At 58.7% G+C, this 21,735-nt stretch overlaps 1 protein-coding gene across 1 annotated transcript; it reads right to left on the bottom strand.

The window, feature by feature from the left end:
- Window positions 1–1,532: 1,532 nt before the first annotated feature.
- POMGNT2 (protein O-linked mannose N-acetylglucosaminyltransferase 2 (beta 1,4-)) lies at window positions 1,533–13,913 on the bottom strand. The gene is made up of 2 exons (XM_045856937.1): window positions 13,621–13,913; window positions 1,533–3,868 (listed from the first exon to the last, which is right to left on the bottom strand). Exon 2 carries the CDS (start codon window positions 3,765–3,767, stop codon window positions 2,025–2,027), a length of 1,743 nt encoding a protein of 580 aa, XP_045712893.1. The 5' UTR covers window positions 3,768–3,868; window positions 13,621–13,913; the 3' UTR covers window positions 1,533–2,024.
- Window positions 13,914–21,735: the final 7,822 nt, after the last annotated feature.

Raw genomic sequence — 21,735 nt, 5'->3', positions numbered from 1 at the left:
CCCGTGTTCATCCAGTCCTTCCTAGCAACCTCCGTTCTGACCCTCATTGCCACAGATGGGTTTCTCGTCCTAGGATTTCACACGAATGGAACCACACAGTATATATTTTGGGTCTGATGTGTCTGTCTGTGAGATTTACATCGTTGCACGAGCCCAAAGCTCTCTTTTCATTGTCGTGCGCTGTGCGTGAATTTACCTGTCAGTGGACATTTGGGTTGTTTGCAGCTTCCGCCCGGTCAGCACTGGGACTAGTTTTGTGCCCGTCCTTTGGGGACATGGGCACTCGCTTCCCGGGTGTGTATCTAGACGCAGAGTCACTGAGAGAAGCGGTAGCTGAGACGTGTCTTTAGTGGGACTGCTGCGTGGACGTGCCACCCCCGCCCCGGCAGGGTCCGAGACTTCCCACTGCACGGCCGTGTCACGGTGGCTTCTGCGGCAGTCCGGGATGAGGGCAGGTGGGGGAGGGTCCAGTTAGGGGGAAAGGCATTCTGGGTAAAATGTCATGGAGGCACATGCTGACCACGACAACCTGCCCCTCGGGTCTCCTGCCGTGAACCCACACCGGCACTGTGGCCACCCTTCCCACGGTGGCTCGCAGCCAGGGACTGGACACGCATAGGGCAGACAACCTCCGCTCAGGGGCCCGATTATCCTGGTGCACACCTCTCAGAGCTGAGCTGTGGGCTGGGACTCCCTCCTTGACCCCCTCCCCCCCTTCTCCTCTGCAGGAGTCGGGCCAGCAGCAGAGCCTCCCTTTGAAGGAGAGGTGAGGACTCTTTCTCCTGTAAGGACAGATGTGACCCGGGGTGACTCTCCAGCCCTGTGCGCATGGAAGCCAGGTAAGGCAGAAGCAATGTCAGGTGTGTTTGGTGACACTGCTGACCGTGAAGCCGACCTCTGCGAGACGAGCCACGCCTGGGCGGAGGGGCTCCAGAGAGATGAACCCAACTCCTGGGAGTGGGCGGGGGCTCTCACGCCGGTCCTGTCCCCCGAGGGACCCTGGGGACTAGGGCTGGGAGTTGTGTGAGTGACAGTGGCTTCCGTGGGGCTTCTGAGCCAAAGCGTCCCCCACAGTCCCACCGTGGGTCTCGTCTCCTCACCCCTGAGCAGTCCCTTGGGTGGGGGCGAGAGAACGGACTCTGGACTGGCGTGAGGACCCCTCTCCCGTGGAAGACGAGCGCCTGACACTGCCCCGCCACCCCGCCGAGCGTCCTGTCCCATGTCCTTCTGAGTGGACCCCCTGCCAGGGGTGTCTGTCATGCCCTCCTGCATGCAGATGTCCGGCAGACCCCGAGAACCGCTGGTGGTCACTGCTGTTCCTCACCACGCCCTCCCCCACCCACTCCTAGGCTTCCGTCCCACTTAGGTAGAACTGTGATCTTCAGCCGGCAGTCAAGGTGAAATCCAATCAGCCAGCCCGGCTTCCCAGTACTTGACGCTGTCCCTCTGCCGCACCCCTGTGGTCGACAATTGGGACCAGAGGGCATCTCCCAGTCCTACTTCCTGCTGGCCAATAAAAAACCTGACAAAGATGTTGAGAAGCATTTAATGCGTGTCCCTGCACTGGGCTACAGGTGAATTTCACGGTGACGGAAGCTGACAACCCGCCTGCCCAAACCACCACATGGTCGGTTACTTGTCGTTTCCAGAAACCTGGGTACTGGCCAGAAAGACTCGGTAGGGACCAACATGATCACTGAGAAAAAGAGGTTCCATGGGATTCTTACCTTCCTTCTCCCTCCCCCTCCTCCCCCTAAGGACCTTCTCCAGGGGTGTGGATGCTCGGGACGGGAGAAGGGGACAGGGGCCGGAGTGTCCCACGGCAACAGGACACAGAGGAGTGCTGCGGACCCCGCACCCCAGGCGCAGTGAGAAGACACAGAGGCACAGGCCTGGGGCAGGCCTGCTCAATCAGTAAACCAACGCCTCCCAGAAGCCACCCCGGGGAGGTGGGGGTGGCGGGCCCAGGGACCCTGGGCCAGGGGAGCCGCCCCCCCCCCCCGGGGCCTGGCCTCGCACGCTCGCTACGTGTTGCACACCAGCACGTCTGCGAAGGGTCCCAGGAGGAGCTTGTTGAAGATGCAGCGGACCCACACCAGGTAGGTGGTGAAGGGCTTGATGTTCTCGGTGAAGGTGTGGTTCTGCAGGGCCAGGATGTAAGGCACGTAGGTGTTCTCCCCCTGCTCCTGCAGCCACACCTCGTACTTCACCTCCCGCACCTTCAGGTACCTGAGGTTCCAGGGGATCTGCCAGGACACGGTGAGGCGGGCCTCGGAGGCGCCCTGCACGGACGCCTGGCACCGCGCCTCCCGCACCTTGCCCGGGTAGAGGCCGGCGGTCCACTTCTGCTTCCGCGGCCCCGGGCGGCCCTTCACCACGCGCCGTATGGTCTGGATGAGGGACGGGACGTCCACCTTGGTGTCCTGGTAGATGCGGAACAGCCACTCGGGGTTGCGGCAGCAGAGGTGCCGCGGGACCTCCTGGCTCTGCAGGATTCGGGCCTGCTCCGCCTGGTCCAGGTGGGCGATGCCCCCCTGGTCCCAGGGCCGCTCAGGGTGCGTGACCGTGTTCTCTGGCGCCATGTTCCGCCAGGCGACATAGTGGAGGTCCATGCCGGGCAGGGTGGCCAGCGTCTTGTAAGGGGTGTAGTGGTCGGGGTTGACGGCATAGGGAAAGAGCTCCACCACGGTGGCCCCCCGCGGCAGGAAGAGGGCCGTGACCAGCTGGGCCCCGTGCATGCTGACCAGCATGGAGGCGTTGCTGACCAGCCCCACGACGTCAGCAAACCCGTGGTCTTCCAGGGACACCGTCACGGTCTTCATCTGGAACTCCTGGGCCAGCGCCAGCAGCAGCTCCGCCTCGTTCAGGATGAGTCTGTTCTCCGTGCGGCTGAAGACCAGAATGTACTCCTCACCCAGCGGGCCCCCCGCCTGGCTCACGTTCAGCTTTTCCGTCATGAACCGCGCGAACTGCCGGATCTCGTTGCCGGAGACGAGGATGTTGGCCTTCGGGCCCTGCGGCTGGACGAAGCCGTACTGGTACCAGGTGGTGATCTTGGACAGGCCCACGAACGCGTCGGAGAAGCACAGCAGCCGGCCCAGCGTCTTCAGCTGAGCCCGCAGGAGGGGCTGCTTGGGGCTGAGGAGCTTGTAGAGGTCGAAGTGCGCGCCCTCGCCCCAGCCCTCCATGAAGAATAGCCGCGCCTCGCGGGCCAGGCCGGGGAACTGGCGCAGCGTGTAGAAGAGGGGCAGCAGGTCGTCGTGGAAGACGTGCATGAGGTTGTCGGGGTTGAAGCGGTTGGCGATGAGGGCCGCGTCGGGCACGAACACGGGCTTGGGCAGGAAGCGCAGGGCGGCGGCCGGCAGCTCCACGAAGTTGAAGTACTGGGTGTTGTGGTCGTCCACGGTGGACAGGTCGAGCAGCGCCGGCTGGAAGCGCCGCGAGCCCAGGTTGGGCAGCATGACGGAGGCGTTGCCGTGGAAGAAGATGAACTCCTCCGCCTCGTTGGAGTAGCAGAGCCACTTGAAGCGGCAGATGCGGTCGGTGTGCGTGCGCCCCGTGCACACCATATGCGTGCCGCCCTCCATCAGGCTCTGCAGCGCCTTCGGGTAGTCGATCCTCAGCGCCGGGGCCGCCTCGGGCGCCTGTCGGCCCAGCGCCAGCTCCTCCTCCAGACTGGCCGCATGCTCGCGCAGACGCACGTGCTTCCACAGCACGGCCGCCAGCACGGACACCAGCAGGGCGTTGAACACGGCGGAGAGCTGCATCCTAACGCCGCCGCCCGTGTGGGGGCGCTAGTGAGGCGACGGCGGCTGCCAAGTGTCACAGGCCATGCCGGCGGGCACCCTGAGCACCGACGGGCGAAAGCCTACAGGAAAGAAGAACAGGGGACAGGTGTTGGCACCGTCTGTCTGTGGCTGGCGCTGTGGGCCAGGCGCGGGGCTTGGCTCTGGGGCCCCGCCGCCGCAGGGGACCCGGGCGCCGCTGCGCACGCAGGCAGTACAGTGGATCAGACCCCACCGCTTCCCCAGGGCAGTGCACATCTCTTCACCTGGGCTTTGGGCTAGGCCACAAACAAACAAACAAACAAACAAACAAACAACCCCAATAAAGAATCAAAGAAATAACTATAAAAATGCAGAATTCTGGAGAGTAGAAGACTCATAAAGCGATATTCAGAAGCGGTAAACGATGAAGCTCTCCCTGGGGGCACGAGAGGCAGGTTGCACGGCACAAGCGGATGCATGTTCTGCTCTGATCATACAGAGAGCAGTTTCCAACACAAAGTGAAGCTAAAACCCATACACCTGGGACTGTCAAAAAGCACCACCCCCAGGAAAACAAGGAGAGAAGAGGGCAAAGAGCACCTCCAACCTGAGTGGGCGTCTCAGCCCTGGGTACTCACTCACCTCTCCGGTGGGCACTCTGCTACCTGTCCCTCTCGCACACACGTGCGCTGCGGTGAAGGCAGGCTGGCAGCAGGGGGGCGATGTGGGGCGGGGCCCGCAGGCAGGAAGGAGGCCAGGGTTTCCCTTGGGCCTGGGGGACTGTGGGCAGCAGCCAGTCCACTGAGCTCAGGCCTTGGGGCAAAGCTTATGGGAACCAGGTGACCCAGGGGGGCTGGGAACTTGTGGGGCAAATGGGCAACGTGGCAGGAGCCAGTCTTGGAGACTGGGGATGGGAGGGGACTGTTTGTCACTGATGCTCGTCCTCCATCCACCCCCTGGGCCGCCAGGCTGGTGCTCACAGCAGGCAGGACGTGCACAGGGACCTCCCCTGGGCCCTGCGGGCTCTCGGGAACCCTTCCGGGGAAGCGTGGAGAGGAAGGTTTCCGGGGGATGACAGAATATCGTGCTGGAAACCGTGCATGTTGAAGCACAGGGCCCCGGTGCAGAGTGCCTGGGTTTCTGACTGGACCGAGTACCAGCCAGAGCGCCCGCACCGGTGCCCGGTGGGAACGGATGCACGGACACCACCCTCCCGGGTGCGAGAGCGCCGAGGCAGGTTCGCACCGGCTGTCGGAGTAACCTAAGGACGAAGCGCTTGCTCGTGGTGGTGACGGGCCTGACGCACAACCTCGTCCCTTCCCCTGTCTCGCTCCTCCGCTCCCCCACTCATGTTTACTGGGAGCCAGTGCAAACAGTCTCCTTGCACTTGAGCCCCTGCCTCAGGGTCTGCTTCCGGGGCAACATGAATTCCACAGATAAGACGGTATTTCACCACCTCGGACACAGATGGAGAGCCACCCTCAGACTTTCACCTGCTGGGAAGTCACCCCCAGTGATGTGGGGCGAAGCCAACAGCAAGTGCTGGGGCAGTCATGGCCATTCAGGGGACCCACACTCCCCTCGGGGTCCCCACCCCCCATGCTGCTTGGCATACACCAGTAGAACTGAAAGATCAATCAAAATCCTCAGGAAGGTTTTCAAAGGGGAACCGATGGAGGCAGGAAGTACGTTAATCAGACCCCTAGTTCTGGAGAAGATCAAAGGGGCTTTCCCCCACCACCGGATAAAACGTTCCTGGATAATGAACACAGTTCCCAAGAGGAAGATTCAAAATGGTGAACCAGCGGCCCTGGCTGGTGTGGCTCAGTGGATTGAGCGCCGGCCTGCGAACCAAAGGGTCGCTGGTTCGATTCCCACTCAGACCACATGCCTGGGTTGTGGGCCAGCTCAGGTCCCCAGTAAGGGGTGTGCGAGTGGTTGAGGCAACCACACACTGATGCTTCTCTCCCTCTCATCCTCCCTCCCTTCCCTTCTCTCTAAAAATAAATAAATAAAATCTTTTAAAAAAATGGTGAACAGACCACGTCGCTTAGTGGGCGGCAGCCCCAGGGACGTCCCCTTTCTCCAGGCCAGTTGTCACTGTTCTGGGTCTGCCAGTGCCTGGGCCGTGTGACTGGGGACAGAACACCCAGGGCACAGCGCAGGGTAACAGGGCTGGGCAGGCAGGCAGCTACCTACTTGTAGCAGTCTGCTCGGGCCGCCTAACCCTTAAGGGCCTCAGGCTGGGGGCTTAGACAACAGAAGTATTTTCTCATAGTCCTGGAGGCTAGAAGTCCAAGATCAAGGTGTCAGCAGGTCTGGTCTCCCCTGAGGCCTCTGTCCTTGGCTGGCTCACTGTCTGCTCACAGCCTCTTCCCTGGGTGTGCACAGGGGACAGGGCCTGTGGTCTCTCTCCCTGTCCTCACAGGGACACCAGCCCCACCTGGCCAGCGCCCCGCCCTGAGGACCGCGTGGAACCTTAATTACCTTCTGAAAGGCCTCTGGGGGGTTAGGGTTGGACTACGTGAATTTGTGGGAACACAACTCAGTCCATCACACTACTCTGCGGGCCTTTCCAGGGGAGACAGAAATCCACCTAAGACGTGAACTGTGCTAACGGGTAACTTCCAGCAACTACACTCGCATTGAATGAAGATGAGGTACAGGCCCAAGGGCTGGGGCTGCTGGCCGCCCCACTGCACCCGAGGCCCCAGCTGCACGACAGCCAGAACCAGCTGCTGTGCACCGGCCCCTCTTCCGGGAGCAGGGTGGTGGAGCTCAGGGGCTGCCAGCCCCCTCCAGCCCCCTCCAGCCCCCGGCTGCAGAAGACCCACCGGCCAAGGCAGCGTCCACGCAGGGTGTCACATAATTTTCCAACAGTTTCACTCCCAAGGGCTGTTCCTAATGCTCACCAAGAGTTACAGCACGCTTGTTTCGTCCCCAAGAAGCACTGCATTGGCAGCTGCGGCCTAGATTACTCAAGCTGAATTATGGACGGAGGCTTTTGGTCCTGCATGGATGTGTCTCGCATCCCATCAGTCAGAAAAGCGCAAACCAGTTCCGATAACCTCAGATGTCCTCAGAATGATCTCTCCCACCCCTTACTGTTACCAGAAGCAGCACATAAAACTGGGACTGGCCACCTACTGCCGGAATGTGCCCCCAGATTAGACATTTGAAGGGCCACGGGTTTTCCGATATAAGTCTTTAACCCTTTGCCAAAATGTCGGCAGCCTCTGTGTGCTCCTTGGAAAACCTGGCGATTAACTGGGCGGGCACATTTAACACTCAGTTAAGCGCTCACATTCTTAGACTAAACCTTAACATCAATCATTGCTTTGTTTAAAGGGCAAAGCTGAGGCAGAGCTGGAGACGTGGGTCCTAGGTTCACAGCTGGTGACTGGGACTCGGCTTCCTCATCAGCAAAGGGGGATGGAATGTCTTCAAAGAGGGGGACCCCGACAGAATCCCAGTCCGTGGGACTTCGGCGCGGTGGACAACGTCAGGCTTGGCTGAGGACAGCCCAGCCTCCAAGGACCTCCGCCCAGGCAGGACAGTGAGGGTGGCGGCGGCGAGCCCAGCCTCCCTCCGGCTCGCCTGCACCCCCTCCCCAGCCTCCCAACGCAGAAACCTTCCGCCACACAGCCTGCTCTGACACCATCTGGTTTCTGCTCGGCACCCGTGAGTCCCCTGCAAGTTACAGCTGCCTGTGTGGGTCCTCTCCCGCATCCGGGAGCGGCGCGACGGCGCCCCCGTGTGGCCGGAAGCAGGGACGCCAGCAAGGAGCAGCATCCTGGGAGCCGCTGCTGAGATGCTCCAACACGAGACCCGGAACACGCCTGCATCGGCTTCTCTAGGTGAAACTGCAAACTCAGACAAGAGCCATTCTTCCAGGGATGCTCAGACCCCACTGTGGACACACAGCCAGAGGGCCCCCGGGGCCGGTTTGAGAGGACTGCCACGTCAAGAGAGGCCGAGAACAACTCATCATAGGAAGCATACAAATTCACAGATGCATGAAGTGCGCACAGTGCGCAGGTGCGTGACAGGAAGGTGCCCTGGTCGGGGCTGGGGCCCGCCAGAGAATCAACCTGGGGGGGCAAGGGTGTGTTCAGAGAGGGGTTGAAGGTATTTTGGTGGTCGTGGGGGATAGGACAAGCATCTCCGCTAAGTGCTCACATGTCCCCATGAGCAGTGACCGCTACAGTCCACAGCAGGCACCGCTATGCCCAGCGATCACACCTGCCTGCTCAGCAAGTCCTGAGGCCGCCAGGCTCTTCACCCATCCTCGGGCAGTGGCGGCCGGGCCCTGCACAACCAGGCAGGTAGAAACCGGGGAGCGTGGGCATGGGTGTCAGGGGAAGACATGGGGGACAGAGCTGCCAGGGCCCCAGGCTCTGCAGGGGAAGCTGTGTGACCAGGGGCCAAGGCACCAGTGGTCCCTGCCAGCCACCCAGGGAGCCTGGAACGCAACATCCTCAAAGGGAGGGAGGTGACAGGCTTTGGCTTGGGTTTTCTTTATCTTTTAGAGGGAGGGTAAGGAAGGGAGAAAGAGAGGGAGAGAAACATCCATGTGTGAGAGGAACATCCATCGGCTGCCTCTCACGCGCCTCCCACCAGGCACCGAGTCTGCAACCCAGGCATGTGCCCTGACGGGGAATCGAACCGGCAACGTTTCGCTTTGTGGGATGACACCCAACCCACTGAGCCACACCAGTCAGGGCTGGCTTGGGTTTTCCTTTGGCCTCTTCAGCATCCTAAGAACAACAGCAGCAGCAGCAGCAGCATTGCTGGCCAGTTACTAGGTGCCAGGTTCTCCACTTCACAACAACCTGCACTTTACACAGATGGTAAAAGCACCTCCAGAGTCTGGACCTGCCCAAAGCTACACAGGAAACGACCAGGAGGCTCGAACCCAGGCAGGCTGGCGACGGCATCTGTGATCTTGATTTTTCTTCTTTTTATCTGGAAGTAATTCCAGACTTACACAAAGTTGCATGTATGATACAAAGAACTCTCCTACAGATTCACCAACTGTTAATTTGACACATTCTGTCGTTCCCTGTCTCTCCTGAACCGTTTAAAAATAAGCTGTAGACATCTTGCCCCTCTAGCCCTTAATACTCCGACACGGATTTCCTGAGAAAGAGAACGTTCTCTTATGCAACACGAATTCGGGAAGTTAACATTGGTGTGCAATGATTGTTAATCTGTGGTCCCTAGCCTGCAGCCCAGAACCCGACCCAGGGTGACGCGTGGCACCCCGTCATCAGGTCTCTCTAGTCCCCTCCGGTCGGGGGCGGCTCCCCGGCCTCTCCTTGACTTTCGTGGCCTTGACTGTGGTAAGAGTGAGGGTCAGCTCCTTCCCAGTCTTTTTCTCAATGTGCCTGATGTTTCCTCACGAGCGTACTCTGGCTGTGCACCTTTGCCAGGAATCAGAGCCTACGGGCTCAACCATAAAGACGACGCTATTCCGGCATGGTCAAGGTCAGGAACCGCTGTCCTGCGGGGGGATCCTTGAAGAAGCAGGCAGGGCACTTCTCCAAGGAAGAGACGCCCCGCACCCTGGGCAGTCAGTCTTCCGACACCCGAGGGGCTGTGTGGCAAGAACAAGGGTACCCCAAGGTGGGGGGGGGGCTGTAGCCCTTTCTGACGGACTGGACGCGTGTGCATGGTGATGCCACATGCAACCCAGGCCCCTGGGCATGTGTATGGACTGCGGGCACACACTTAATTCCCAGCAGTGGACTGCCGCCCTGCCCCTGCCCCTAGCGTAGCGGTGTGGGCTGGCCCAGGCCCTGTAGTGAAGTCTGCAGGGAGGAGGCGTCCAGCAGGCAGGCAGGAAGAGGACTCTCTAAGAGTTGGGGCTGTTTGCACATGGAGGGGCCAGCCACTCGGTGGGTCCCTGCCTGGAGGGAGGCCAGCAAAACCAGGTCACCCTATGAGGGCGAATTCTCAGGCACGGAGCGGGGCTGGTCCTGGGTCCGGCCGGGCAGGGCTCATGCTGGGACTGGAGGTGGGCCCCAGGACCAGCAGCGCCTGGGATATGGGAAATGCAGACTCCTGGGCCTCCCCCGGGCCTGCTGACCCAGGATCTCTGAGGGGTGCCCAGGAACCTGTGTGTCCCGGGGATTCTTACACGAATGAGCTCAGTGTTCACGAGAACGGCTCGGAGGTTTTGCTAACACTCCCCAATTCTGCAATTCCCTGCTTCCCGATACCCAGCAGGGCATTTCTGTCCAGCCCGGGGTGACCAGCCGATTCAACAGGGGATGACCCACCCCCTCCATGGAGGCTCAGTAAATCCTGTCCCCAGCCTCGGCCGAGATGATGCACAAGGCCACACGCCAGGGCACACGGAGAGGCCCGCCACACTCAGAGTCCCCTCTGGAGGAAAGTTTCCCCAGCCCACTCCCCCTCGCACAAGCGGCACTGCTTGGGGCGTGTGTGAGTGGCAAAGATCTGCCCCCGGTTTTCTCGGCCCCAGATAAACGGGAGGGAGGGTGGAGCCCAGGGCCTGAAGCAGCCACCAGGGGGAGACACAGGGAGAGGCCAGATCCAGCGGCAGCTTGTGTCGCATGCCCCTCCCCACTGGCGGGGAGAGGCGGGCCCCCTGAGTAACGAGCCCCCGGAACAGAGCAAGGCTGGACCGCTTCTCCGGGTCCTCACGGTGCCCGCTTACAGCCCGGCTGGATGCTCCATGCGAGCCTCTCACTCCCCTAAGGACCTCTGGGTGCACGCTGCCGTGACCATTATCACCCCTGACCTGGTGCCGTGCCGAGACGGGTGAGCCATCAATTTAGAGTCACAAAATCCCACTTTTAGAGCTGAAAGAGCCCTCAGAAGCGATGGGCTCCATCCTGTTTTGGAGAAGAGGCCCTGAGGGGCAGTGTGGGCCCTCACGGGCCACCAAGCCTAGAACTGCTGTGTGCTGGCCAGCCCATGGCTCCTCCTCACGTCCAGGCTCATCATGGGTGGGCCTCCCCCCATCCCAAAAGCAGAGAGAGCAGGCCCAGAGAGAGGAAGGCAGTTCCGAGACCCTTCCCAGCTCCTCAGCAAGACCACTTCTTCTCATAGCCAAGCCCTCCACGTCTCACTGGACGGCACCTTCCCCCAGCCCTGTGGGTCCTCGCTTGCTTCAGCCACCCCTTCCTGACACTGCGGCTCCCAGACGCACCGGTGGACAGCCCCCTCCAGCCTCACAGGACCTCAGACGGGGCCAGGAAACACGCAGCCAGGCTGCTGAGTCCGGCGGCGTCTCCACGTGGTCCAAGAACACCCCCGGCCCTAGCAGGGCAGGCTGCCCCGGGCCACGACTGCGCTACAAAGCGGCGAAGACCGGGAGGTGGAGAGTTAAACGGCACCGGTTCCGGAGCCAAGATGCCAGGAAGTGAGCTCCTGTCCTGTCGCTCGGCGGCAGCCAGCAGCGTGACGCCAGATCACCTCCTCTCCTTCCTTTTCAGGCGCAGAAAGCCGTGCATAATTCATGCCCGCAACGTGAGGGCCCGGAGATAAGGATCCGCCGGTGAAACCATCGCCGCCATCTGCACAGGCCTGTCCGCCAGCTGCACGCGCTCCCTCCTGCCTTCTTGTTGTGACTGCCAATGTCCTGTGATGAAACACTTAGCACATCAGACCTACCCCTTAGCAGAGTTCAAGTGTACAGCAATGTACACGCGTCGTTAACTGTCGCCACTGTGCGGCCCAGCAGGTCTCTAAGCTGCAGTCCTTGGTGCACCTGAAACTTTGCGCCCTTTGACTGAGACCTTCCCACCGTCCCCTCCCCGCAGGCCCCGGTGACCACTCTCCACTCTCCGCGTCTATATAAGTGTGACTGACTCAGATCCACCACCCACGCAGCGTCACGCAGGATTTGCTCTTCTGCGTCTGTGAGGGCAGGCTCTGCACCCCAGCCCACCCCCACATCCTGGTCTGAAGAGCAGACAGGACACCTCTCTCTCCAGGGTGGTTCTGGGAATTCAAAGAGACAAGACAAGCCAAGCACACTGCCTGACAATTATTTCTGTATCATTGTTCTTCGTCGTAATAACGACGGAACAAGTCCCATTTGCTGGCCCTTACTCTCCGCCGGGAGCAATGTGAAGCCCTTTATGAGCATTATCTCACTTACTCACTTCACATTCGAGGGCGCAAGGTCAGGGCCGTTAAGCGAATTGCCCCGTGTCACACAGCCATTAAATGGTGGGGCTGGGATTCAAGCCCAAGTGTGACTCCGCAGCCCGTGGTGACACGTGTGGGCCCCCCTTTCACACTCGTCCTTTGTACACCGGTGTACAAAGCCCCTCAGGTGCTGAGCGGGTCCTGGGGGAGGGTATCCACTCACAACCAAACTGGGAGAGACGAGGATCCTTGGGGAATGAAGCATTTGGTAATTTAATTTTCCAGTTAGCTCAATATAGTCACGGGAAGCCTTTGTTTGTAGCTAAATATTTTCTAAAGCGAAGCTTAGAGCAAGAGCTTGCCAACCTCCTGGCCAGGATGAAGAAAGCCGCAGCTGCTTTGACAGCCCGCCATGTGGAGGCCACCAGGAGGCCCACACGGCCAGGGTGTGCGGGGACCCGGCCACCAGCGCCCCGCCCTCCTCCTGGCTGGGCATCTCCATTCTCCACTTTCCTCCCCGAGGGGCTGCCCATCCCCGGGGAAGAGAGACCCCAGGTTCTTTCCCGGCTGCGCCTTCCGGGGGGCTCAGGCTCCCCATCTGTTATGTGAAAAGGTGACCTGGAGGTTCTCCAAGGCCACTGAGAGCAGAGAGGGCAGCAAGCTCCCGCTGGAAGACAGAGCTGGGCTCCGAGCTCACCACTGCTAACCTTTTCTATTGGCTGCAACCACCAGTGCTGACATTTGCCAGACAGACATCGTGAGCCAGACCCAGGGCTGACGACTTGTCGGGACTGTTTCATTTAATTGCCATGGCCACTCGGTGATGAGGGTGCTTTTACTCCCATTTGGCAGAGGGCAAAACTGGCCCACACAAGGTGAGTGACTTGGTTAAGGGCACACAGCCAGTAAGCCAGAGTCAGGGTGCGAATGTCCAGCACGCGAACAGGGAGCATCCGGGGAAGGACAGCTGTTCAGTCTGTGCCCTCCCGCTAAGCTGGGCAACCACCACCCCCCCCCCCCACGCCCCCGCCCATGCCCAGCCTTGCCTCCCCCAGGCAGAGGCTCTCCGAGTTGGTTGGCATGAAAGAAACAGAACCCGGGCGCCCACCACCAAGTGCTGGGCTTTGGCCCGAGGACCTCAGACCCTGGCGGAGGATTTCCATCAGTGACCCAAACACTGGTTCCTACACATGCGGCCCAGAGGCCACGGGGCCCCTCCTTCAGGGGCTACCCAGGCACCTCAAGCACGTGTGGCAGGCTCTTATGGCCAGACTCACAGTGCGTGCCCCGTTGAGCCCCAAGCAGCCCAGGGATCGGCTGCAGGCCTGCCCAGGCACTGCCTTCAAAGGGAGCTCGGGAGGCGCAGGCCCTCTTCACACACCTCGGCTGGCTCCCCGCCACCCGCGCCTCACGCGCACCATCATCCCCCAGGCGAAGGGCTTGGGGACCGGCTGCAACGCATGCCAGGAGCTGAGGGCTTCTGCGGGCAGGCCCGGGCCCACGACACTAGGACCCTTAGGGTCCACCCCCTGACCTCTGCCCACCTCCTGCGCCTCCTTAAGCCCTCATCACACATCACCCCTCCGTTCTGCAAACTCCCCTCGGCTCCCCTTCTCCCCAAGGCCCGGCTGCCCGGTCGTCCACCCCCCGGGGATGTCTAGGGGCCCACCTCGCAACTCCAAACCCAGCCGGGTCGGGAAGCCCTCGCCAGCGCCGAGCGCGCGCGTCTCACCCGCAGCCCGGGCTCCGCGGGGTTGAAGCCACCTTCGCCCACACGTGCAGGAGTGCTTTCAGCTGCGACAGCTTTGTCCGAATCTGCCGCTGCAACACAGCCCGGGCGCCTGCTCCGAGCGGGGAGGCCCAGGCGAGGGGCGCAGGCAGCTCCGTGCCGTCCGGTCTGCCACCGCCAGGCTCGCGGGTGCCCGCTGCGCGCCGGCTGGCGAGCGACCCGGGCGCGGGAGTCCGTGCGTGTGCGCAGGGTCGCGGGCATAGCCACCCAGCCCTCGGCCAGATCCTCACCTCTTGCCTCGCGGATTTCTGGGAATTGTAGTTTGAATCCGGAACAAACCGTCTCTGTAATCAGCGGGATCCTGGGAATTGTAGTTTGCTTTCTGGGAGAGGCTGTTTTACTTGGTGTTAAATTTATGCAATTATGGGAGTCCTGATAATAAATTTAAATGCAACTTAAGCCAATAATCAGATGCTATTTATAAAATCAAATTAAGTGTGTATTTTGCTGTGTATAACGCACAGTTGTTGAACAAAATTTTGAAGGAAAAATAAGGATGCTAATTATGCATGGGTATAATAATTACAATATCATGGGTATAATATATACAACAATCCCGTGTATGATGGACACAAAGTAATACATTATTACATCACATATAGCAATCCCATGTATAATGCACACAAAATAATATTATATTACATATAATGATCCCATGTGTAACACACACCAAAATGTGGGTGCGCGTTATACACGACAAAATGCGGTAATACGTGTAGGTGCTTTAAAAATGTGGTATGACAGGTTACTTAAATACAAACACTATTCCTCCTGTGCGTCACCTCCATCGTCCCGACCTCCCCCTCCCCCTTGCAGACTGTCCAGCTCCTCAAGGGCAGCCAGTCCCAGCTCTCAGGGCTGCTGCGTCTGACGCTTACTGCCAGCGCTCAAAATACACACATGCTCCATTTCTTCATTTATAGGCCTCTTGAGTTTTTGCTGGGAGAGATTTGAGTTTCACTCATTTATCTTTATTTGTTGATCGTGGAGAGAGCAGGAAAGGGAAGTATCGATTTACTGTTCCACTTAGTTCTGCATTCATTGGTTGATTCTTCCCTGCGCCCTGACCAGGAATTGAACCCACAAGCTTGGCTTATCCGGACGAAGCTTAAACCAGCTGAGCTGCCCGGCCAGGGCCTGCTCTGGTTTTAGTTTTCAAAAGCCCCTGTGCTGCCCTGGCTGGCGTAGCTCAGTGGATTGAGCGCGGGCTGAGAACCCAAGTGTCGCAGGTTCGATTCCCAGCCAGGGTACATGCCTGGGTTGCAGGCCACAGCCCCCAGCAACCGCACATGGATGTTTCTCTCTCTCTCTCTCTTTCTCCCTCCCTTCCCTCTCTAAAAATAAATAAATAAAATCTTAAAAAAAAAAGCCCCTGTGCTGAGTGCGTGGTCCTCGGCAAGAAAGCCAGTGATGGTCAGCTGACAGAGAGAGGCACCAGACAGCCCAGGGGAGCGGCCCGTCACTGGAGGTGGATGGAGTTTGTGTTCTTTTGTTTTTTAACTTTTTTTTTATTGTCGTTCAAGTACAGTTGTCTCCATTTCCCTCGCACCGCTCCCGCCCACCCCAGCCATCCCCACTTCCCACGGGTTTGTGTTCTGGTCAAAGCCGAATCTTCTGGTCAGGACCCTAAAGGACATGACCTGTGGGTCCCTGGGACCCAGTTTGCAGACAATGATGATGTTTTGTTTTATGAGCCCATCATGTTTTAAAGCCTACTCTGGCCCTGGAGTGTGAGGTAGTGCTTTGTTTGTTGGTAGAAGCTTTAATAGACTGGAAGAAGTGAGTACTTTCCTTTTAGTAAATGCCCAAGGTGGGCTGGGTAGCTGGCTTTTTGAGGTCTTGCCAATATTTTCAGCAAATCGACAACACTTATGCAGCACCAAGCTGGGTTTGGCATTCCTTAAGGCCGAGCCTTGCCCCCATTCCCTGGGGTTGCATTGCCTTTACATTTCTCCGTGCGAGTGACCCCCAGACACACACATTCCAAATCCACATTCGTGATCAAGTCGCTTGGGGCACAGCTCCCCCTGGCCCGCCTGCCAGCATCGTCAAATCTATGTGACCAGCGTGATGATGGTCACGATGGGGACGGTCTTCAAACACATCTGCACATTATGTTGCTCTCCTTCCTTTAAAAGGTGGAGTCGAATTCCCCTTGCTTGGAATGACTTAGCGACTCAGTGGCAAGCCTGAACTACTCGCTTCTAATACATAGCGTGTATCAAAAGTGATGCTCTATGACTTACGAAACTAGGTCCTAAAAATGATACAGCTGCTCTGTGTGTGTGTGTGTGTGTGTGTGTGTGTCTTTGGAACTCAGCCGTCCTGCGGTGAGGCAGCCCAGGCCACACGTAAAGGACAGGCATGGCTTTGTTAGTGAGCTCAGGCTGCCATCACAACGTCCCGTGGACTGGGGGGCTTAAACAATCGAAACGTACTTTCTCACCGTACTGGGGGCTGGAAGTCCAAGATCCAAGTGATGGCAGGTTTGGTTTCTTCAGAGGCCCCCCTGCACGTGGCCCTCTCTGCTCGGCCCCTTGAATGTCTTCGTCTCCAGCTGGTTTGCTTCCTCCCAGAGCAAGGGGTCCAAGAGGCTGAGCAGAAGCAGACCGTGGTGATCTAGCTTCAGTAGCCTCAGAGGCCCCTCCCCCTGTCCCTTGTGCGGCTTCTCTATTGGCCCTGCAGACCAGCACTGACTCGGTGTGGGAGGGGCCAGGCATGGGCGTGAACACCCAGGGAGGGGGCCGTTGAAGACCTTCTTGGCTCCCACGGTGACAGCAAGAGACACCATCTGTTCCGTCTCCATTATGTGCTTGGCTTCAGATGGAAATGATCTCATTTAATCCTCATTACAACCTTACGTAGGAGACCATTTTTGTCCCTAGTTTACACAGGAGAAAACAGGCGGAGAGTCATTACAAATCTTGCCCAAGGCCGCGTGGCGCAGCGGATGGAGGGGGGAGAGGCACGCAGCCCCAGCACGACTCCACAGCAGCCTCCCCGTCCTTTCCCAGGGGCCAAACCCGCCGAACCTTTCACCCCTCCGGCTCCCTCCCGCTTCCTGCTGCCAAGTTCCATCAACCCCTTCATTGTCTCTCCTGCTCCTCCTTTTCCAGCCTTGCTTCTACGGTCCGCATTCAGGGTGGTGCTACCTGTGTTAGCTATTTCATAAAAACATAAGGTTAAGAAAAAGGGACATGTCTGTTAAACTAATGAGGAAAGTGTAGCAACCTGTTCTAACTCCACTCAGCCTGAGACCCGTGCCTCTATGAGGATGTTTAAAAGGAACACTCAGACTCCAAGCAGATGGAGGGACAGAAAGCCAGGTCATCTCAGTGGCTTCTGTGCCCAGGATGGAGAACGTGGCTGTCAGTGGTCAGGACTCCTGAAGACCATCGGGTCCACCCTTCATCCTCAGAGGGGGAGGCGGAGGCCCAGACGGGTGTACGGGCAGGGTGATGGCAGTGTTCTGTTTGTTGGAGGTCGTCTGCCTGACGACCCTCTAAGGCCCCCACGGCTACCCTGCTGACAGCAGGGACCTCTTAGCGTCACATTCCAAACCAAGAGGGGCAGCTGGTGGTGCCACATTGGCATTTCACGAGTGGGGGCTGCTCAGGGACTCCGGCCTGCCAGTCTATGATGACGCAGGACGAATGGCGCAAAGCAAAGGGCTTCCCCGGTGACTTCATTCACCAAAAGCTCCTGCCCGGTGAAAACTTGAAAAGGCCCCTGGGAAGAGACTTGCAGGAGATTTGTTCAGGAACAGCCCCGTCTGCGGGGAGGAATAAAGCCTGAGCTACCGTCCAACTACGGTTTTGTCCTTCCTGAAAATGAATGGGGCAGTCGGAGAAGAGGGATCCGATTTATTCGGTTGTAGGCACCAGGGAGCTGTGTTCATCTTTCCAGCTCTGACTGTGTTCAGTCACCAGCCCACAGCGGAGTGGAGGTTTTCATTCGAAAGGCACCCCAGGGAGGTGTATTCTGAGTCTAACCCATGCTGTGCACTGGCGGCAGTGTTCCTGGGCTTCCAAGAGCAGTTCCTGCCACAGAACTGCGGAGCGAACCGTTGCCTCCCGCCGCCTCCAGGATCAAACCACCTCCGCTGCCCCAACCATAGAGAGACGGCCCTCCTCGGCCACCACTGCCCTGCTCAGGGGCGCCACCTCGTGGGCGCTCAGTTGTTTAGCAGCCCAACAGACCAGTTTCTTTCCAAACCACGCAAACGACCTGCTGGGTACCCAGTACAGTTCTAGCAAGAGAACACCTGCGGGGGGGGGGGGGGCATTTAGTTAATTTGTGGGGGTCCAGCTACGGGCAGGTCGGCCTGTACCCAGATGCTGTGGGACGGCATGGCTCCCTGCTAGCGGTCTCCCCCTGAGGTCCGGAGGGAGACCTGGGTCCCCACTCCTCCCCAGGGAGCAGCATGCCTCACCTGTGTTCCTCCCCCAGTAAACTCTCTGCGCGATACGCCACCTGGGGGAGGGTGTTCGCGGGGCCTCCAGTGTGTGTTTTCGGGCTACAGAACCTCAGAGAAGGCCTTTGGGTCAAGTCACACGCACCGACCACAAGGCTGAAGCCTTGCTGGTCGTGCTTCCCTTATTTTTGGGAAAATTCTTCTAATCTGATTGAACTCACCTGGTTCACAGCTGTATGGATGGGGGCAGCCACCTGACAGATAGTCCACAGGACCCTGGGGGAGGAAGAGACCCTCCATCTGTCTGTCTGTCTGCTGACGTCGGGAGGCCATGGCCCGCTCCCCAGGCCGCAGGAGAAAGTGCCAGCCCTAGGCCTGCCCTTGAGGGGGTGAAGGCCAGGTTCTCGAATTTGCTTTGTCCCATCTTTTTCCCTCCTGCCAACTACTCGATCCTGGCTGGTGGGAGAGACGCACTGTGAGAGCAGAGATAAGGTGGACTCGGGCAGCGTGACCTGAAGAACAAGTGGTCTCGGCGGCACATTAAGCATCCCCAGTCTGCTCTGAAGAGGAGGGAGGAGCCTGCTTAACCGAAGACAAGTCGTTGGACCAGAAGAACCACCACAACCCAGCTGCTTGTTTCCCGCACCTGCCCCTTGGAGTTCTGCACACAGAGCTCCCCCCGTGCCCCTCCCCCAACCACAGCCTTCCAGAGCCCAGTGAACGTACTGGGTTCTGCAGAACCCCTGTCCAGTCCAGGTCACCCCCACTGACAGGGCTCTCCCGGTGTCCCCCGGCCCCACGCCTTCCATACGATGTAGCATTCTCTGAAGTTGGGTTCCCCCCAGAACAAGAATTTGAGGGCAGGCAGTTTATTTGAAAGGTGCTCCCGGGAAGCTCCAGGCAGGGCGTGGAGAAGGGAGACAGGAAAGGGAAGAAGCCAACACGGAGGCCGCCATTGTGGGAAACTGTGGGAAACGGTGGCCGGCCCCCTAGGGAACCCTGGGGAACTCTGGGCACTGCCCGGACTTACTCCTCGCAGTCACCTGACATGAGAGAGGTAATGATGGAGATGTTATCTTCCAACTCCCGTTCACGTTGGCAGGACCTGTTTCTGGGGCACTTCCTTCCGCCCCACACCCTCGGACTGAACATTCCAGAAGAAAGCCCTCCGCTGGAGGATCCCTGGTCCTCTCCGCAGGCAGCCGTCACGGCGCCAGGGCATGGGGAGGGCTGAGGGCGTGTGGGGAGGTGCTTGTGAGAAAGCACAAGGGTGGAACGACTCACCTCCGTACAAAGACAACCCACTGTCTTTGTTGTATTCTTCAAAGTCCCTGCAATGCGCTCACCGTGCACGTAACATGTTAGCGTGGAAAGCACCTGGAGGGCTCAGAGCAGGCCTCCCCACGACGTGCTCCTTGGGCACGTGGGTTATTTCGAGCTGAAGGCAGCAATAACAGAAGGCAAGCACAGTTTCCTGTGCTTGGAGAGCACAGGAAACTTACTTTTCCCTTCCAGAAGTTAAATCAGGGGCCTTGCCCATGATAAGCATGAGCACCAGGTAGCTTTTCATGACCTGCCTGTTGGGCGGGGCAAACTTCCAATCACAGAACATCTGCATTCTTACCATCCTGCCATTGACCTTCCTGCCCTCGGAAGCCCAAGGGTCCTGACCCCGGCCTTAGCTCCTCTCCCCCTGGTTTCCCCTTCCTGCCCCCAAGCCTCCCGTGCCTCGTGCAATCTCTTGTTCTTTCACGCGTGCAGCGTTTTTATATGGACGCGCGGGATTAAATCGGGTCGCCTTCTCTTGTGAATCTGTCTCACGTCTTTAAGACCCACTATGAGACCCACTGAGAGAACCTAGGCAGGGAGCGGGAAGGTTCTTCCTTCCTCACGCACGATTTTAAAAAACCAATGGACTCGCCTCTCTGGCCTCTCCAAACTGCCTACGTACACAGAAGCCGGGAAACGTGAGGACGTAGCCACCTGTTTCCCCTGGGGGACGTCGTAGACCCGGCGCTGTGGGTGGAGGGCGGGACCTGCAGTAACGGCTGGGACACAGGCGCCCAGGGAACCCCACCTGCTCCTGCTGCCGAGGAAGTGATGCCTGCGACACAGTGTCCTTTCCACAGGCTTGTACCGCGCAGGAGGCCCAAGTCCGGAAGGGAAAGGTTTTTTGAAACAGCTTCTGTGTTTTCTTTATCGAAGCTGCAATGACACGTTCGTTGTGGGTGAAAGCAGCACTACCAGCTAGAAGCAGGCGATTTAAAACTGCCCTTCCTCTCACCAGCCAGAGGGGGCCACCGTGAGCCTTTTGCTCTGACGCCTTCCAGACCGTTGGCCCTGCGGGGTTACGCCAGTTTGCAAGGTGCGGCCGCCCTGCGCACACCGTCTTGAAACCTCCCCTTTTCACTCCCGGAGGGGTCGTGGGCTTGGGGAAGGGGAGTATTCGGGAGATGACAGCGGTTCCCCCGAGAATCAGAGATAGATTGGAATAAGGTTGCTGACTCATCTGGCTTGGCCCAGACCACTTTCTCTAAGTGCCTTTGAGATGAATGCAGAGAGTTTTAAATTATAATTTTCTATTTTTAATAAAGCCCGTGATCGTCTTTGTTGCCATAGGTGCGCGCTCGCACTCCGTTCCAGATTAATACATTTTATTCCATTGGGGTGAGTCTAATTATACCGGTAACGTGAGCTAATTGCTCAGCCTTTCGGATCAGAGGGAAATGATTCATTTCATGGAGGTCGAAGAGGCTGTGGCAATGTTTCAGTCTGATCCTCTTCTCTTATGGGCCTGAAAACGGAGGGCCAGGGTAGATGGACTTGGGCCAGAAAGCCGGCAAATGGCACATCTCTAGTCCCCAGAAAGGGTTGGCACGTCTTCCCAAATGCCCGGAAATAGCGTAAGCAGAAAGGTCTGAGACTGGTGTTGCATTGAGACAAGGCAGGGGCCCCTGACGTGACCATCGAGTGACAGCCCCCCCCACCCCACCCCCCCAGCTGTGCCCTCCATCCCGGGGCCGGAACCGTGCAAGCCCAGGGGAAACTCTGGTCACGCGAGCAGATGACAGAATAGGATGCCTTTGCAAGGCTGGGGTCCCTCAAGGTCAGGGCTGATGGCAAAGGGAGCAGGAGGATGGGTCTAAGCCCAGGCCCTGGAGGGTGTGACGAAGGTGACACTGGAGCCGTCGAATGACTCTCCAGTTCAACGACCCGCCAGCGACCAGGGGCTTGTGCCGCAGGAATGCGGTGGCCTGTGCGGACCGAGGAAAGGCCGGGGGAAGGTGCTGGACGCTGGAGGTAACTTTCTGTGGCCCTGGTCCTCGGTGACTTGTCCCCAGCTGGTGGCATTAGCACCACCTGGGGACCTGGGCCCCATCCCAGAGCTACTGAATCAGAAGTCCCCCTAAACAGCAATCTGTTGTTGTTGTTGTTATTGTTGTTATTATTATTATAACAGCCAGTTGGGTGATTTGGGTACACTTCTAGTCTGAGAACCACTGGTCCAGCGCAGCAGTTGTGAGTCCCCGAAGCGACTCCTTTTATAATGCCCAGGCCCAGGCCCTTCCCTCACACGTTCTGATGGGACGGTCCCTAGGTGGGGTCGCAGGCATCATTTCCCTTCCCAACAGTGCCCAGGTGAT

This window comes from Phyllostomus hastatus, unplaced genomic scaffold (genome assembly GCF_019186645.2).
Source record: "Phyllostomus hastatus isolate PE091 unplaced genomic scaffold, TTU_PhHast_1.1 phas_scaffold_129, whole genome shotgun sequence".
NCBI lineage: Eukaryota > Metazoa > Chordata > Mammalia > Chiroptera > Phyllostomidae > Phyllostomus > Phyllostomus hastatus.
Note: the sequence above shows the minus strand (reverse complement) of the source record. Positions and strands in the feature narration are given on the sequence as shown.

Coding starts and splice junctions, on each gene's coding strand:
- POMGNT2 (XM_045856937.1), bottom strand. CDS start 3,767: ATGCAGCTCTCCGCCGTGTTCAACGCCCTGCTGGTGTCCGTGCTGGCG.